This window comes from Gopherus evgoodei, chromosome 23 (assembly GCF_007399415.2).
Source record: "Gopherus evgoodei ecotype Sinaloan lineage chromosome 23, rGopEvg1_v1.p, whole genome shotgun sequence".
NCBI classification, from domain to species: domain Eukaryota; kingdom Metazoa; phylum Chordata; order Testudines; family Testudinidae; genus Gopherus; species Gopherus evgoodei.
Window position 1 is genome coordinate 2021645 of NC_044344.1, and position 18631 is coordinate 2040275.

Sequence of the window (18631 nt, forward strand, 5' to 3'; positions counted from 1 at the left end):
GCAGGGTTGCTTTGTTTGTTTAACAGTGATATTTTGTTCATCCTTCCGCATTATATACAGGTCAAAGTAATACCTAAGCAAAAGTGATCCAAAAATGTCATAGGTTTTGTATGACTAGTTAATTATATACCTCTGAAATAGACTGTAAACTGCATGTGTTAATTTCTAGCAGTATAATTGTCTGAGGCAAATAAAAAGTTTCGTTGGGTGAATCTTGGGTAAAGTTGAGGCCCTGCACAGGAGGGAATCAGGTCATTTTCAGAAGATGTCTCTAGTAATGTAATTGGCCTGGTTTGGCTATAGAATACTCTGAATGGCTTAAAGAAAACAATGGAAAGATCCCTGCATGGTAATTTTCGTGCAAGCAGACTGTGGTTTTCATACAGGTTTTTTAAATTCTCTGTTGTAGATTTTGGTGTACTAATGTGTGTTCCTAATGGGTAACTTGCACCTATCGGTGACAAAGTGGTCTATATGTATCAAACAGACACTCTGAATTTTGTGGAGTCCATTTGCCATGGATAGTGGAATTAGACCCTCCCCCCCACCAAAAAAAAAGGGGGGGGGGACTTAGTGGGTATAGACCCTGAATGGCTCTCTACATAGAGGTGACCTTCACCAGAAGTCAGTAATATAAAGATGAAAACCAAACAGGCCACCAGTCCTAATATAGAAAGCATCACAAAATATCCAGTTAGTGGGGATTGTTAATCCATGCATAAGGATGTACAAGCAAAAGACTAACTTGGTGAATCTCTTAATACAGTCGTGACTAAAGATGGCGTCTATGTTCTGGATTTGGCTGCAAAGATTGACGCTACAGCTGACTACATCTGCAAAGTGAAATGGGGGGATGTAGAGTTCCCCCCTCCCTTTGGCAGAGAGGCTTATCCAGAGGCAAGTAAAGAATCCACCGTTGCACAGTTAACGAGAAATCATTCTCCATATACATAGGTCAAAGTGTGCATGACACAGATGGGGCTTTCCTTTCTTATACAGCCCTGGCACCATAGTTCATGTTGCTGAGAAAGCTGACCTGGTAAGCACTAGGTGTGGACCATAGCTTATGGTAGTTCTTACATTGTTATTCACGTAATACCAGTAACAGTACTCCTTGCTGTAGCCATTTTTCATCACTACATGGATCTTCCTTGGGCTCTTCTCTTCTCTCTCATTTAGAATTTTTATCTTCCTTATTAACTGGAGGATCAAATTTAACTGTATTGAATTAAATGGCAGGTATGCTACTGTGTGTGGTGGGGTTTTCATGTGTTTTAATATTGTGCAAGTGTTGTCTGTGTTGAAAGGGCAGCCCCTACCATATTGGCTAACCATAGCTGATTACTGTGCCATATCATGCTTATGGTGCTTCTAGAGTCAATGGTCACTCAGCATTTCTGTTTATCTCTCACGCACACACACAATCTCTCAGGAGTTATAACTCATGTAAAATCTCTGTCTGGGCTGAAGTTTGATGTGTTGATCCTGGAAGAGAATTTTCCTTTATCAGACTTTGAAATAAAATATTACATCTGAAACCAGTTGCTGGTCTGCAAAGTCAAGAACAAGAAAAAATTGGGTAGGATTTTTAAAGCACCTTAAGAATACAAATTTCACTGGAAGTCAACAGAACTTGTGCTCCAAAGTTGCTTAGGCACTTCTAAAAATCCCACCCCATATATAGGGGCTTCCAGCAGCATCCGAGATTGATGGGTGTGATGCACACTCACTAATTGTGCAAAAACTTTTCAGATGCTTGGCCTGGCACTTCTGGAAGACCTGTCTGTTGTTCAGACCATTCCCTTTTAATAATCCTAACGATGCTTAAATTGGGAAAGATTTTTTTGTAATATGGCCAAGAAATCCATTTAGATATTTCCCCTGCCATGTAGCTTGCTGGATGCCAACACTTAATTCAATTTGCTCTTTAATGGATTCGTTTAATTTCAGCCTTTCTGAATCATCCCCCTGCAACTCACTCTGAAGGTTATTACGTCTCTATGCTCATTGAGAATGTTAATGAGCTCCCATTACAGTGCTTAGTGTGCCTGCCTGCTGTGATGGGAGCTTTCAGAATTGAGCATGGGCAGCAAAGTAAAATTCCCATCTTGAAGTGACAGAACAAATACAGACAGAAATTTAAATTGCAGTGCAGCCCAGTCAAATTATAACTGGCTCTGCATGATTCTCCCAAAGGCTCTTTACCTACACATGGGCGGTCTTAACTTCTACTTGGTAAGGAGGAATGTACTGTCCGGTAACCAGATGACAGTGGAGATGGATGGGGCTGACAGTTTTCACAGGCAGTAATTTTAGTTTGTTTCGCATTGGTCAGCGGTGAGATCTATTACCCTCTGACGTCCCTCCAAGGGAAGTGGTGTAAGCCTCATCTGCAGGGACATTTTAAAACTGGACTGGACAAGGCCCAGCAGAATAGCCCTGCCCTGCCTCTGCGGGGATGGGGTTAGATGAGACTGAGTAGCTTTCTTCCACTTCTGATTTCTAGGCTTCTGGCTAGAAATACAAATAGATGGGGTGTTGCCAAAGTAGGTTATTAACTGTCGCCTGGTGTCCAACAATAAGAATTAAAAGGCACTAGGACATATGTGGTGGGCCTGACTTTCAGAAGTTCTGAGCACCCACAATTTCAGTTTAAGTCAAGGTGAGCTGCAGGGGCTCGGCACCTCTGAAAATCAGGCCCAGTTTCCCTAACCCAACCTGCTCCACAAGGAGAGTGCAGTCACCTTCCAAAACGTTTGTGCTTGTCTGTCTGCAGGAAGCCTATATCGCTGATCTGGATGCAAAGAGCGGAGCCAGCTTGAAACTGACTCTTCTCAACCCCAAGGGGAGGATTTGGACCATGGTGGCTGGAGGAGGGGCATCTGTGGTCTACAGGTACCAAGCACATTTCTATAGGGGGCTGAGGACTCTAACCCCAGAGAGCTGCCAGTGGAAAATAACTGACGCAGCTTTTGGAAAAGGGAGTTTTCCTAGTGCAGCAGCTCCCAAGCCATGTGTGCTTGAGAGTAGGGGTGGCTAAAAAACAAGAATTCTGTTTCATGGAAAATGTTGGTTTTTATAACCAAGGCCTGTCTCATTTTTTTTCACAAAAACGTTTGAGACACACTTCGGAGTAGTCAATAGCCCTGTAGTTAGGGCACTAATTTTGAGATGTGGGAGACCCATACTCAAGTGTCCAGTCTGCCTGAGTGAGATGAGGGAATTAAAGCTGGGTCTCCCAAATCACAAGTGAGTGCCTAACCCCGTGCTATTGGCTATTCTGGGGCAGGTCCGTCTCTCTTCTCTTCTTTTGATCAGAAATTTCATCATGGACCTGAGAAACCTTCCTGACAAAAACTTAGTTGAAACTGATGCATTTCATCATAACCGAAACTTTTAGTGGAATTAACATTTTCCAATAGAAACTCCTGACCAGCTGTATTTGGGTCCTGTTTAGAACCAGGACCAGCTGCCATGAGGCAATATGTTTGTGTCCTTGTTAAAGTACTGAATACAATTATGGGAGGTGGGTAAACCTATAAAGCGGGCTTTAAGCAGTGCTCTCAGGAGAGGAATCCAAGCCCAACTTAAAGGACTCCCCCCTAGCACCTTCCTGTGGCCTTCTTCAAAACCTCTCTTCCCATCTCCAGTTTGAAGAATGCAGTCTTGGCTGAGGCAGTCTCCAGCACGCTCCCAGACTTCGCTGAGGAGCCTCCAGCACCTCTCAGGCTCTGCTAGGGCTTTTCTGACCTCTGCCTGGTTGTGAAGTAGATTTTCTCTGCCTTTTGGAAGGGAAGAAGCTAGTTGAATGTTATGTTTAAAGCATCAGAGGGGTAGCCGTGTTAGTCTGGATCTGTAAAAGCGGCAAAGAATCCTGTGGCACCTTATAGACTAACAGACGTTTTGGAGCATGAGCTTTCGTGGGTGAATACCCACTTTGTCGGATGCATGTAGTGGAAATTTCCAGGGGGAGGTATAAATATGCAAGCAAGAATCAGCCTAGAGATAGCAAGGTTAGTTCAGTCTGGGAGGATGAGGCCCTCTTCTAGCAGTTGAGGTGTGAACACCAAGGGAGGAGAAACTGGTTTTGTAGTTGGCAAGTCATTCAGTCTTTGTTTAATCCTGAGCTGATGGTGTCAAATTTGCAGATGAACTGAAGCTCAGCAGTTTCTCTTTAGAGTCTGGCCCTGGAGTGTTTTTTTTTTTTTGCTGCAGGATGGCTACCTTTAAATCTGCTATTGTGTGTCCAGGAAGACTGAAGTATTCTACAGGTTTTTGTATATTGCCATTCCTAATATCTGATTTGAGTTCATTTATGCTTTTACTTAGGGACTGTCCAGTTTGGCTGATGTACACAGCAGAGGGGCATTGCTGGCATATGATGGCGTATATTACATTGGTGGACGTGCAGGGGAATGAGCCGATGGTGGTGTGGCTGATCTGTTTAGGTCCTGTGATGGTGTCGCTAGTGTAGATATGTGGGCAGAGTTGGCATCAAGGTCTGTTGCATGGAGTGGTTCCTGAGTTAGAGTTACTATGGTCCAGTGTGTAGTTGCTGGTGAAAATATGCTTCAGGTTAATGGGTTGTCTGTGGGCTAGGACTGGCCTGCCTCCCAAGGCCTGTGAAAGTGAGGGATCATTGTCCAGGATGGGTTGTAGATCCCTGATGATGCGTTGGAGAGGTTTTAGCTGGGGACTGTATGTGATGGTCAGTGGAGTTCTGTTTGGTTTCTTTCTTGGGCTTGTCTTGCAGTAGGAGGCTTCTGGGTACACGTCTGGCCCCTAGTGATCTGTTTCTTTATTTCCTTGTGCGGGTATTTTAGTTTTGAGAATGCCTGATGAAGATTTTGTAGGTGTTGGTCTCTGTCTGAGGGGTTGGAGTAGATGCGGTTGTTTCTCAGTGCTTGGCTGTTGACGGTGGATTGTGTGGTGTGTCCGGGATAGAAACCAGAGGCAGGAAGGTAGGCATAAGCAGTCAGTGGGTTTTCGGTATAGGGTGGTCGTAACACGTGACCGTCACTTATTTGTACCATGGTGTCTAGGAAGTGGACCTCCCATGTAGATTGGTCCAGGCTGAAGTTGATGGTGGGTTGGAAGCTGTTGAAATTGTTGTGGAATTTTTCCAGGGTTTCCTTCCAATGGGTCCAGATGATGAAGATGTCATCAATGTAGTGTAGGCAGAGAAGGAGTGTGAGTGGATGAGAGCTGAGGAAGCATTGTTCCAGGTCAGCCATAAAAATGTTGACATATTGTGGGGCCATGCCTGTGCCCATAGCGGTGCCACTGGTCTGGTGGTATATATTGTCATCAAATTTGAAATAGTTGTGTGTGAGGATAAAGGCACAAAGCTCAGCAACCAGTTGTGCTGTGGCATCATCAGGGATACTGTTCCTGACAGCTTGTATTCCATCTGTGTGTGGGATGTTTGTGTAGAAAGCCTCTACATCCATGGTGGCTAGGATGGTGTTTTCTGGAAGGTCACCAATGCATTGTAGTTTTCTCAGGAAATCAGTGGTGTCATGGAGATAGCTGGGAGTGCCAGTGGTATAGGGTCTGAGTAGAGATGTTTAAAGCAGTGACTCCCTCGTAGTGGTCATTGGTTTATTTTGTTTTGTCTGGTCTTCTGTCCCACAGCCTTGTATCTCAAAGGCCTTCCCCTCACCTCTGGGAAATGTATTTGGGATTAATCATGTGGAAAGCATCTTTGTTTTCAGGAAATACTCTGGCCACTCAAACTCCTTCTGACCACCACCTCTATGCCTGCTTCCTCCACCAGAGTGTTCGTGAAGTTTTTCTAGGGCTTGTGAAGTGCCTTCGAAGAATATTTAGCATTTCCAAGTGATCTTTTGTGTCTTCCTTACAGTGACACCATTTGTGACCTGGGGGGTGTAAATGAACTGGCAAACTATGGGGAATACTCTGGAGCCCCTAGTGAGCAGCAGACATACGACTATGCAAAGACCATTCTCTCCCTCATGACTCGGGAGAAGCACCCAGAGGGTAAGAGAGCGCATCTGGGATTTAGACTCTAGAGATTACAGTCAGATCTGTTACAGGAACTCTTCCAGAGCAGTCGAAGGAGATCAGCTATCCAGTTGTAGCAGCAAAAACACTGAATGGATTTGAGCTGCTATCATGTTTGGATGTCTGAACAGCTTACTGAGGTACGGCATAGCCTCCCAAAGCAAGCAGTAGAAGCTCCAGAACGTGGAATGTTCAAAACGGTGGACAGTGTCTTATTGTGGCCTGTTAGGATGGATGATTGGCACCTAATGGGTCTCCTCCCATGAAAGTTAGAGATGACAAAAGCCAATATCTTTGGAATGGTAAATGACACAAGTGTGGACCCTCCAGCTCTTATCAGAAAACTTTTTGCTTTGCTATTGCAGGCACAAATCCCACTTCTTATCAAACATCTCCCAGAGTCTGGCTAGCCGTTCTGTTCAGAGCTGTAGCTAGCATCCAGAACTGAGAGAGCCTTTGACTGTCTCTGCTGCCTCCTAAGCAGTTTAACACTTAAGAGTGTGTCGTGCCAGTGTTCTAACAGCTGTTCATTATTCTCCTCTTTTTCCCAAAGGCAAAATCCTGATAATTGGAGGCAGCATTGCTAACTTCACCAACGTGGCAGCCACCTTTAAGGTAGCCTATGATTCTGAAACACAAGGAAATGTATCCTGTTGGGTATCATCAACACACATCCCATACTCCCAACTGGTCTCCTTTTTGGCAGTCTCAGCAGAGAGGCTAAGGGCTGAGTGAATTTCCCTCTGTTCCACAGACACTGTCTATCTCGACCGGGGTTGGAATATGTGTTGGAGGGAGACTGCATGATGTGATTCTTGCACTGCTTATGCAGTACTATTTCCAAGAGTATTTAAGTCACTCAGCAGAGTGAAGGAAAGGCAGCACAAAGGACCCAAGTGTGATACCTAGTCTCTCGCTCCCTGGGCTGGCAGGGGTTCAGGATTAATGCTCTGCACCATAGCACATTAGACCCTAGTTCAATCCCCTGTCTTATGCCCCAGCATGGACAGGATTGACAGGGCACCACAGAAACAAGCCATTTGGGAAGGTGTTCAAGAGTGTCCCCTTCTGGCCAGTTATGGAGAGTGTCTGATGGGCTCTGATCCAATACAACCATGAATGTGGTTTTCAAAGAGTATAAAGCAGGAGGAGGTGTTCTGAATTCCAAGAGGGATGTGGAAGGCGGGAGAGAGGACCTCTCTCCACTAACAGAGACCCATATGTTCTGTTTTAGGGTATTGTGAGAGCCATTAAGGATTACCAGGGCCCTTTGCAAGAGCATGGTGTGAGGATCTTTGTACGGAGAGGAGGCCCTAACTACCAGGAAGGATTGCGTGTCATGGGTGAAGTGGGTAAGGAAACTCAACCAACCACTTAAGCTTCATTTGCTTTGTTGTTGTCGTTTTTCTTGTTTCTGTTGCTCTTTCTTCAAACCTTGACATGCGGCCTCGTTGGAGAATCACTTGGGTCTTTTCCCCAAGCCTGACTGGGTTTTGTGTATGCTTGTTTGCAGGAAAAACCACCGGTATCCCGATCCATGTCTTTGGGACAGAGACCCACATGACAGCCATTGTAGGCATGGCACTCGGTCAGCGACCTATCCCTAATCAGCCTCCTGCAGCAGCCCACACTGCCAACTTCCTCCTCAATGCCAGCGGTAGCTGTTCTGTGAGTCTTCCAGCCACAGGGATCTTCTTTGTTTTGCTCTGTGTGAAGAAACCTTTCTTAGAAAACAGTGAGACGAATAATGACAGCAGGGTTCTAATCCCCCAGAGTCCAATGGACGCTTCTTGCAGGGGACTTTCCTCTATGGACTGGTCAGGTTTAATGCCATAAGACTTTCAGGGCTGGCTGTCCCCTTGCTGTTGCTCTCCTAGGCCATATCCAGGCTGTGCCTGAAATGCTTTTGGCTACAACTTATTGCAATCTGTACAGCACGATCTGGCCAACACCAAAAGTATATCTCTTCCCAGGGAAATCCTGGCAGCAGCAATCATGATTAAATTCATGTTCAGCTAACTCATATATCATTCCTTTAAGCACAGGAGGTTGGTTCTCTCTTAATAGAGGAAATGTGTTGGTTACAACTTCTTCTCTTGGACCGAGGTGCTTTTTGTCTTTCAGCCCTGAGAAGATTGCCAGGGAAGCTTAATACACAGTAAAAATATTCTGCAATGCTCAGTAAACTGGAGTAGGCTGTCTCACTGTACATCCATGCTCTGACTTTATTTTATGGTTTAAATCCACTATTAAAAGAATTACAGATATCTATGTGAAAAGTGACATTATGTGCAATATGAACCTTTTTGCTTGCCATAATGTAGGATATGATCCAAAGCCCACTTTAAGTCAATGGAAAAACTCCCAGTGATTTCACTGGGCTTTAGATGAGGTTCCTACCAATACAAACTGACCCCATTTCATATCTGGCGTCACTACCTTGACCCTTTTTTGCAAGCCTCTAGTACAACCCAATAAAAACTACTACCTAAAAATGTGGCATTACCTCTTGGGAAACAGTCTAACCCAGACTTCCAGATGTATGGGGTTTTAACAGCCCATGGAGTCCTGGCATTAGAACAAGGTTTGTGCCTGTTTCCACCCATCTGGCCAATCTTGCAGTGAATCTTCCTAATACCAAACTCACTTCTGCAGCAAATCAGCAATGTCTCAAACACAGGAATGTGATTTTCAGCACCAAAAATCACCAGCTCCAGTGGGTCGTCTTGCAGCAAGGGTGAATCCACCACTTAGAAACACAGCCCCTTACTAAGGAGGAGGGGGAGTGTGACATCTGAAACATTTGTCTCCAGAATTAATTGTCTTCCATTTTCTTTGGAGGATACACACTGCCAACATCAGTTGCTAGCCCTCAAGAAGTAGTTCATCAGGAAGCCCCATTCTGCAGTGTCGTCTTTTGCTGACCCTGCTCCTGGGTTCTCTTTCAGACACCAGCACCAAGCAGAACCGCCTCTTTTTCTGAGTGCAAACCTGATGGGATTGCTCCAGCCAAGAAAGCGAAGCCCATGACACCTCCTGGTAAGCCCGGGGTTCTGATGGACTGTTAACAGCCCTGCTTTCTCACCCTCCCCCACCCTTCTCTGGCTGCCAGTTGTTGCAGAAGTGAGTCCCAGTGCCTACCCTTCCCCTCCATCACTTTCCAGCCTGGCATAGGGTGGGACAGTCTTCACTACCCATATTTGTGGATAATGAGCAAGAATCTTCCTGTAAGTTGGATGTAGCTGTTTTTTAATAGTTGACACTTGGAGTCCCACTAGATTATAAAAGATGAGTCAGAGTTGTCTTTTGATTCAGGATGTGTCTTCCAGGGGAAAAAGCTAAAGTTGAGAAATCCAGCTTTCTCAGCTCATGTTAACACGGGTGTAGCCAAGAGGTATAATAATCTCCAGGTTGGTTGAGGTTGGGTTTTGTTTTTGTTTTTCTGGTTTTGGACGTGCTCTGATATGTGGCCTCCAACAGCTAACTAAGTACCTTGACAGACATTCCCTGCATGTGGATCTTCCCAGACTAATGCTATTTTAGTGTTTGTTGAAAACCTTGCTAGTGCAATAGAGGTCATGGCCTACCTCTTGAAAAACATAATGAAAACCCATGATATCAGATTCATTATTTCTTAATTCAGATAGCTGGGAAATCTCTCTGGCTTGACACTGTCGTTTTGGATGTACTTGTGAGAAACTTCTGCAGAGAAGGAAGCTGATGGCAGAACTGGAGGTAGGAAGAGGTGTTTGTGGAAGACAGTCAGTCAGATTCTTGGTTTTCTTCCTCCAAGTTGAAGGAGATGCTGACCTTGTTATGTATGTGCAGAAAAGTGAATGATTTTGGTGAGACTAAGTCCTGTTCCTATTGGGCCAGATCACAAGAGCCAGGACTGCTATCATAGTTAGTACTAGCTGGAAATTCTGTTGACAGTCTTAGCAAAGAGGTTGACAATTGAATGGATTGTGGAGTGCGTTACGTGTCTTACAATGCCGAGGACTGTGCTGCTTGAGCCTGAAATATATCCACATTGGGCTGAGCAAAAATTCTTGGGTGGTGAAATTACAAGTTTGATATCCAGTTATCTGGAAGGCAGATGTTTTGACTTCAGTTCTTTGGACCTGCTTGGTTGCATTGGTATAATGTCTTACAGTATTGGGGCAACCTAGCCATTTTTTGTTAATATGCTTATTTTCCCCTGTATTTTTAAAACACTTCATCTTTTGTGCCCTCTTGCTTTTCAGAGGTGGTTGTTCATGAAAAAACTCTGTGGGGCAGGGAGGGCACAATCTAACCAACTCACCAGGCACCCTGATGGGCTGTCAGGGCTGATAACAGCCAGAGTTCTTTGTTCCATCAGTTGTGTCATATTGTTGCATTGGTGATTCTCTCTTTAACAGATTCAGCCCCAGCTTCAAGACCTGTGCAAGGTAGGACACGTGTGACTAGCTGAATGTGTCTCGCCTTGCTGACAGCTGACTTTTTTCCCCCTCCCCCTCCTTGCCCCACGCTCCCATTTTCTCTCTCCAAAAGTTTGCAGTGTTGTCTGGTTCTGCTCCTCTTCCCCTCCCCTCCCTCATGCAGCATATGTAGCACAGCACCATTCTAACTTTTCAGCTGTTTTTGAAATGCAGATCTGACACTCATTTGTTCCATGGGCAGTCGTCTTATGGGGTAGGGAGCAGAGTGGGGACACATTTCAGGCCAAAAGAAGAGAGCCCATTAGAGGGAAGATTTGAATGAATGATTAGTTTGCCTGGTTTAACTCAGGCACACTGCAAAAGGTTTGATTTTTCTTAAAAACCCAGATATTATTAGGAAGATTTTGATGTTTATTTTACTGAGAATCAGGTACTAGTGTGTTTTTAAAAAACACATTTTATTTGTATGCTTAAATGGGTGCATAGTAATGCAAATACCATCTGTCTGTGTTTTGTGATTCATGCAAAGCACAGAAGAAAGTCTTTGGATCAACCCCAAGTTGTGGTGGCTTCACATTTAAGCATGGGCTTAGTTCCTACTGAAGTTGTGGGACTCGAGCATGTTTCGAAGCCCTTTGCTGAATGAGGATGGGCTGCTTGGTCAGGGCCTAACCAAAGTTTGAAATGATTGCCCTAATAAGGCACGGGGGCCTAGCTCCACTGTCTCATGGCAGTGACAGCAAAGACTGCGGAGTTCTAATTCTGGCTCTGTTGCTGACTCGTTGTGTGGCCTCAACTAAGTCACACTAGCTCTCTGGGCCTCTGTCCCTGTTTGATAAATGGGGGTAATGATGCCTCCTGGAGTATCCTGGAGAAGTATAAAGACACAAATGCTAAGGATTTTTTTTTATTTGATGTTTTCAGGCGAGAATTGTTTTGAGATGTGAGCTAAGAGCAACTAGTCTGAATTAGCAGTCCATATACTCACGGGGATGGGAAAAATTGTGAATTTAACAAAAGGAGCAGAGTGGTGTCTTATAATGCAGGTAAATAGCATTAAGGATTCTGTCAGGTGCTGCAGCTGAGGAAGAATCTTTAGACTCTTAGTTTGGAGGTAGTTGAGGAACCCAAAATGTCACTTTTAGCAATCAGTGTAAATGCACTTTAAGCAAATAGCCCATCCTCACTAGCTACAGAGCTGCCTTTTCAGTGAGTTTGGTCTCCGAAGCGGGCTTGTGTGGTACCTTTATATTCCTGGGGCAGTCAATCACCTGCTGGATTCTCATCTCCAAAGAGAACTGAAACCACAGGCTGAGTTTTGTGAAGCTCCTTTTACTTTCTTTGTTCCTTGTTTTGTGTTTTTTCTCCCCATTTCCTGCTCTCCCACTTGGAAAACTCAATCAATGGGAAGTCAAGCCCCTGTGGTCCTACTTGGTCACAGGGCACATGCAAAATATGGCTGTCAGAATGATGCATTTGAGCTCTCTTCAGCTCCGTAGAATAAATCTATACATCCAGTTTGCGGAGAAGACTGGTATATTTGGGGGGATGGGAGAAGGAAGCAGTTTTCCCTCCCTCATCCCCTGTTTGTGAAACTGACATGTGGCTATTATATTGAAAACTCTTGGAAAGGCCGCTTCAGCTGCAGTTTCATCTTTCTCTTAGATGAGGTGTCTGCTACTTCCTGCAATGCAGCCAGTGGGTTTGGAGTGGGGAAGTCACTGAATGTTGTATCAAGTACTACATTACAGCTTTTTGGCACAGATTTATAAGTGGGGGGTGGTGTGTTTTTTCCTCATATAGGTAAAGCCACAACCCTGTTCAGCTGTCACACCAAAGCTATCGTTTGGGGGATGCAGACACGAGCTGTGCAGGGCATGCTGGACTTTGATTATATCTGCTCCAGGGATGAGCCTTCGGTCACTGCCATGGTTTATCCATTCACGTAAGTGTCCTGTATCCACCATGTAGTTTTCCTGACTTCCTTTATCTCCTTTCTCAGATTTGTCCACTGGCTTTCTCCCCTTCAAGCTCCCTTTTATTTCTCAAGTCTCTGCCCACCTACATCCCATCCTATATCTATGATACGACATTCTCCTACACTCCGACCTGTCACATGAGCTGTTCTCCCGACTGCTTCCTTGACACTCCTGACTATACTCTGTCTCTGTGAAATGGCTTGGAACAACCCCACGGCTCATGTTTGCCAGGTCCCATCTCTCTCTCTTTATTTCAAATAATTCCCAAAAGTATAATGGCCACACAACACTGGAATGTAGGAATTATCACACTGTATATGAGACTACTGGTCCATGTAGCCTAGGATCCTGTCTTTGAGTGTGGCTATTTGTCTCCTTTACGTTTTCTTTGGGCAGGGAGAGTGCAGTTCCTTTAGCCTGACATCATGAACACTTAGTGCCTTATTTATTATTTTCTTTTTTAATCCCTTGACTTTAGTGTTGAATCCAGCATCTACAATTTGTTTAAAATTTCCTGGGATCCTTCAATCTGCTTCACCAGTCAAACTGAAAGTGCCAGACATTGCCTTGGTCATTTCGTATCTTGTATAGCTTAAACTCTCTGGACCAGAGACTCTTCCAGCTATATTTGTACACTACCTGGCACAGTGGAGTCCCAATCCTCACTGGGACTTTTGGATGTAATCATGATATTTAATTCTGCGGAGTTTGTTTAATCTCTGTCAATTGCGCTTCATCTGCCTGGCTCCCTGTAGGATGTGGCTTTTCTGGTGCATGGTGCCGACGTGCTGCCTAAGCTGCTGAGTCATCCTACGGAATTGCATCTAGGAGAGGCTTTCTCCCTGAGGGAGGGAGGGAAGGAGATGTGAAGGAAACTCTTCACTGAACAGGGTGGGTGGCAAGGAGGAGAATGAGAGAGTGGCTGTTGATCTGTTTGTCTGAGAAATTTAGACAGTGGCTCCCTTAAGGGTTGTTACTTGTTTGCTGCTGGATTATTTGGGTTTTTTTTGTTTTTCTTTTCTATGAATCTGAAATATGAGGATTAAGTATCACTGTCCTTCAGTGAATTCCTCCTCTGCCCCTTGTCAATCAAACACTCCACGGTGTTAGTTCTAGACTTTGATCATGAGGATTGCATCTCTGGAATCCCTTCTAGGTGAGAAGCATTTTGCACACTCTAAATGCGGGCAGAGCTTCACTTTCTGCTGAAATGCAGCCACTTGGGACTTTGCTGCCATGTTGTTGCTTCCTCATAACAGCTGCCAAGTTTAAGACCAGAAATGAAGATGTATCCTGCTCTTAACTGAGTCTGCAGGGGGAATTTAGGTTGGCAAAATGTAATGGCTAGAGGTGGAATTTGGCCAGGACGCTCAGGATCTTTAACACCCAAGCATGATCAGAACCACTCGGTTCAGCAATCTGATTCCAACTGCACAATCTCTCTTGGCTTCAGAGAATGACATCTGTGAATGAAGCTTTTACTAGGGTGCATCTCCTTGATGTGTCTGGGTAAAATCCCCCTTTCATGACATGGAAATTCAGCTGACCCTCACTCTGCCACTGTGTTCCTCAGGCATGAGGATGTCGGTGCCATGTGCTCTCTTCCAGTTCCCTAGTCCTTCTGACTTGTATTTGTTAAATAGCCATTAACCCATCATTTCTAAATTTTTATTTATTGTTTCTTTAACTTGCTTTGTCTATCCAGCTACTGGCAGAACTGAGATCCTGTTTGTTAACTTCGCTGTAGAGCTTATCATTGCTAGGTGATCCTGCTTTCCTTTACCCTCTCTGTCCCATCAATCCAGCTTTCTCCACATGCTTCTCTGTTTTATACACTGCACACCTGCCTGCTGTTGGCTCTTACTACCTTTACCTCTCTCCTGAGATCTGAAAAGCCAACCTGACTGTGTCTGGGAACTGTCTTTTGCTGACACATTGCTGTGCCTGCAGCACTGTGTAGCCATGTCTCTTTGCAGCAGTCTGAATGATCAGGTCTGTCTCATCTTGGTGTTCATAGTGGCGATCACAAGCAGAAATTCTATTGGGGCCACAAGGAAATCCTGATCCCTGTCTTCAAGAACATGTCTGATGCCATGAGGAAGCACCCAGAGGTAGATGTGCTGATCAACTTTGCATCTCTACGGTCTGCTTATGACAGTACTATCGAGACCATGAGCTTTCCACAGGTGAGTGAGGAATCAGCCAAGGTCCAAGCAGTAGAGGATGCTCAGGCTAATAATACCAGGGAGACAATATTTTAGAACCACAGTGTTGGCAGAGTGTTTTGAGGTCCATGAAGAACACAGCTGAGTCTACTAGTGGCCTGTGAGCTGCAGAAGGGGTACCAAGGGTGTAGAACAACTTGTTGTCTAGTGCTGTATTACAAAGCCATGTCTTGATGGATTTTTGAGGCTTGTGGAATAGGGAGTCAGCTCTCATCTGCCTGGTGAGGAAAACTAGATTGGACTGGACTCCCCCTTCAGGACACAATAGCACTACTACTACTTTTTTGTTTTTAATTGAAGAGTAGCAGGGATAGGTCTCGAACAATGCTACTGATGTCATCTTCACAGCACTATCATCCCAGGCTGTTCCTGGGACTGGGACTCAAAACTGGGCCCTTTAACAAGATAGTACCCAGCACTAACAGCTAGACAGCTACGCTGTGCCCTCTGAGAGACACTTCTCTTGCCCTGGCCAGTGTTGCGTTTATAGAACGTTCTTACCTTAAAGAATTGTGTCTGCTGCCTTCCCTAGAATTTGTCAAGCTGTTGACTGCTGGAAGTTAGTGAGTGAGTGTTTTCTCTATCTTGTGTTGCAGATCCGCACCATTGCCATCATTGCTGAAGGCATTCCAGAGGCACTGACACGCAAACTAATCAAGACTGCTGACAAGAAAGGGGTTACTATAATCGGGCCTGCGACTGTAAGAAATCCGCTATCATGCTTCCTGCCCCTACACTCCTCCTTCATACTTGTTTTCAGATCAGTTTTCCTTAGGGGGGAAAAATATACATTAGAATCTATTTCAAATTCTTGTTTGTAATATACTATAAAGCACAGAGTCTTTCCCAGTCATTATGGAGTAAGAAAATCTGTTGTGCCTTCTGTGTATATAAATCCTGGGAGAAGCAGCCTGCTCTACAGACGTGTCTCCATGCTGCTAAGCTTCCATGTGTGTTAGTGAACGGCCTGACGCTTTCTTCCCTCTTCCTGTAGGTTGGTGGGATCAAACCTGGATGCTTTAAAATAGGCAACACGGGGGGTATGTTGGATAATATTCTGGCATCAAAACTCTACCGGCCTGGCAGTGTAGCCTATGTTTCCCGCTCTGGAGGAATGTCCAATGAGCTCAATAACATAATCTCCAGAGCCACAGATGGGGTCTATGAAGGTGTGGCTATTGGCGGAGACAGGTAGGAAACTGTTTCTTCACGGAACATGTCTTTGTTTCTTCTGGTGCCTGACTCAAAAACATCATGGGTCTTCTAGAAGTTGTTGTGGAAATGTTTTAAATTAACCTTTCTCTTCTCAGAAACATTCTGTATGAAATTTAAAATAAATAAAAGCTCAACTTTCTTTCACTTTCCCTCTACTCCACCCAGATATCCTGGATCAACTTTCATGGACCATGTATTACGCTATCAGGACACACCGGGAGTGAAAATGATTGTGGTGCTGGGGGAGGTGAGTTAAACCCATCTGCTCCACTGGCCAAACATTCTCTGGAAACTTTTTGTTTCTTTATAATAGAAGTTCTTACAGTGTTGGTTGAGAGACAGTTGAATCAGCTATAGCAGGGGTCCCCAACGCAGTGCCTGTGGGCGCCATGGCCCCCGCTGAGGTGTCTTAAGTGTGCCTACGTACTGGCTGGCAAACAGGCATCCGCCAAAATGCCTATTGATGTTGCTGCTTGTCGGTGGCATTTCGGCAGATGCTCGTCTGCCATCACAGTCCTCCGTGGCTCGTTGTCTGGCACCTACCAGACAAAAAAGGTTGGGGACCACTGAGCTATAGGAACGTCCAATAACGATTGCAGATGGGCTGTTCATCTTAGTAACAGTTGTCTCTTCCTGCTAAAAAAGTGAATCTTTTCCTGTTCCTTTTTTTTATTTTATTTTTAAATACTGCTTCACAGAAGTAGGAGCATCCAGCCCAGAATAGGCCCACAGAGTCCTTTCCATTTAAAAAAAATATATATTTCTGGAGATTAAGGGAGGCTTGATGGTTTCGGTTTGTTTTTTTGTTTTACAAGCATGTGGCTTTCTGTGTATGACATGTGGCAAAAAAGGGGATTCATTTAGAAATACTGCCCTGATTTTAAAAGCTGACTTCTATAGAAGTATGTAAGCTGGAACCCAGTCAAGCTATTTGTTTCTCTTTGCAGATTGGAGGCACAGAAGAGTACAAGATCAGCAGGGGTATTAAAGAGGGCCGCATCACTAAACCTGTTGTCTGCTGGTGCATTGGTACCTGTGCAACCATGTTCTCTTCAGAGGTAGTGTGTGTGTGTGTGTGTGTGTGTGTGTGTGTGTGTGTGTGTGTGTGAGAGAGAGAAATACGCACACTTGGGAAGAAGTGGGGAGTCACTTCCTTGCATTGCACCCAGGGAACCCAAACTTTTTCAGACATCGGTCATCATTAGCAGTCTGCATGTATGGATGTAGAAGTTAACAAATCCTAAACAATAGTGGTGTCCTATATTTCTGCAGTACATTTCATCCAGAAAGATCCCAAAGGATTCTGCACACACAGGGACTGCCATGAAAGTCCTGAGTCAGAATGAGGGCAGCTGTTTAATGGCACAGAATACTGTACATCAGTTTAGGAAAGGGAAATGAGGAAGATGCAGCTTCCATGTAAAAATTCTGGGGGCAGGGATGTAGAGGAAAATAATGTAATTAGCCACACAGTAATAATATAGCTTCCAGATTAGATAATGCTTTGTGCCTTGCAGCGTTAACAAGTGAGGGTCAGGGTCTTTGTGCCAGTGCTTGAAGTAATGAAGCTATATAGAAAGTTGGTATGACCATGTGCATTACCACTTCTTCATCTCCAGTCAGCTTGGTTTCCTTCCTAAAGCTTGTGGAGTCCCTTTGTCCACTGGTTTCTAATCTAATATCTGACTTTATTTTCTCTCTCTTTATCGGCAATTAGATGACTGGATCTCTTCGTACTTTCTCTCATCATTAATAGGTGCAGTTCGGCCATGCAGGAGCTTGTGCCAACCAGGCTTCTGAAACTGCTGTTGCAAAGAACCAGGCCCTGAAAGAAGCTGGAGTATTTGTTCCCCAGAGTTTTGATGAGCTTGGAGATGTAATTCAGTAAGTGGTATGAACAGGGCACCATGAACATAGTGGTGTTTTGCAGGGGATGGGAAACCACTGGGGTACCACCTCTAAACTGACAGGGAAGATGTGATAACCTTGCTTTGTGAAAACACTGTCTCTTGTTCCCCCTCTGCCTAGGTCTGTGTATGAAGATCTCGTTTCCAAAGGAGTGATCGAACCGGCCCAGGAAGTGCCTCCCCCCACTGTACCAATGGACTATTCTTGGGCAAGGGTAGGTTGGATATCTTGCCATCCAGTTACTTGAGGGCCAGCTGGGATGTTTGCTGGGATTTCAAATCGTTTGGGAGATTTTAGATAACACTGTTATGGGAGGGAAAGTATGTTTCTCGTGCCATCTGATGCTGTTCATGGACTTATCTGGTGAAGCAGAGGCACCAAAAAGAATTATCCATTAGGACTCCCAGACTCTTCTACAATAGGTACTGATTGGTGCCAAGGTAGTTATCCCACATTTTGCCACCAATGGCTTTGTCATTTGGTTATAGATGTTTCACTCCCAACAGCATGTATGCTGGGACCAGGATTCTCATGACTTTAGCAGGGCAGCATCATACTAACAAAATGCAGTGTGATGGAGAAATGTCTTGATGCTGGGATAATGCAGAGATCTTAAATCATGGGCTCCATAATATTACTTGTAGAGCTGGATGTTGGGGGGTGTAGCTTCTGTACCAGGTAGCAGATGACCCCAAAAAATGTAGGCAAGTCACTGTTAGGCTACCCTGCATTGGACTAGAGAAAAGCGATTCCTCTTGGCTTAATTCAGGTACTGGAGTTGGGTAAAGAGCAATCATTGTAATCATCTGCAGAACAGTTTGGTGAGGGCAGGGTGTCTCTTATTTCTAAACTGGATTAG

The 18631-nt window shown here is 44.7% G+C and overlaps 1 protein-coding gene across 10 annotated transcripts in view; it reads left to right on the top strand.

Annotated features, from left to right (window-relative positions):
• Positions 1-18631, top strand: part of ACLY (ATP citrate lyase) — a 46463-nt gene that overhangs the window by 21774 nt on the left and 6058 nt on the right. For 9 of the 10 annotated variants that reach the window (XM_030541024.1, XM_030541029.1, XM_030541027.1 and 6 more), the window contains 16 exons: positions 767-897; positions 2777-2895; positions 5864-6000; positions 6578-6639; positions 7259-7376; positions 7538-7692; positions 8973-9063; positions 10425-10454; positions 12249-12390; positions 14442-14610; positions 15246-15350; positions 15644-15840; positions 16030-16111; positions 16812-16922; positions 17621-17748; positions 17893-17986. In XM_030541024.1, coding sequence (XP_030396884.1) covers positions 767-897; positions 2777-2895; positions 5864-6000; positions 6578-6639; positions 7259-7376; positions 7538-7692; positions 8973-9063; positions 10425-10454; positions 12249-12390; positions 14442-14610; positions 15246-15350; positions 15644-15840; positions 16030-16111; positions 16812-16922; positions 17621-17748; positions 17893-17986 — 1871 coding nt within the window. The remainder of the gene's footprint in view (positions 1-766; positions 898-2776; positions 2896-5863; positions 6001-6577; positions 6640-7258; positions 7377-7537; positions 7693-8972; positions 9064-10424; positions 10455-12248; positions 12391-14441; positions 14611-15245; positions 15351-15643; positions 15841-16029; positions 16112-16811; positions 16923-17620; positions 17749-17892; positions 17987-18631) is intronic. The other variant, XM_030541034.1, reaches the window with a different exon arrangement.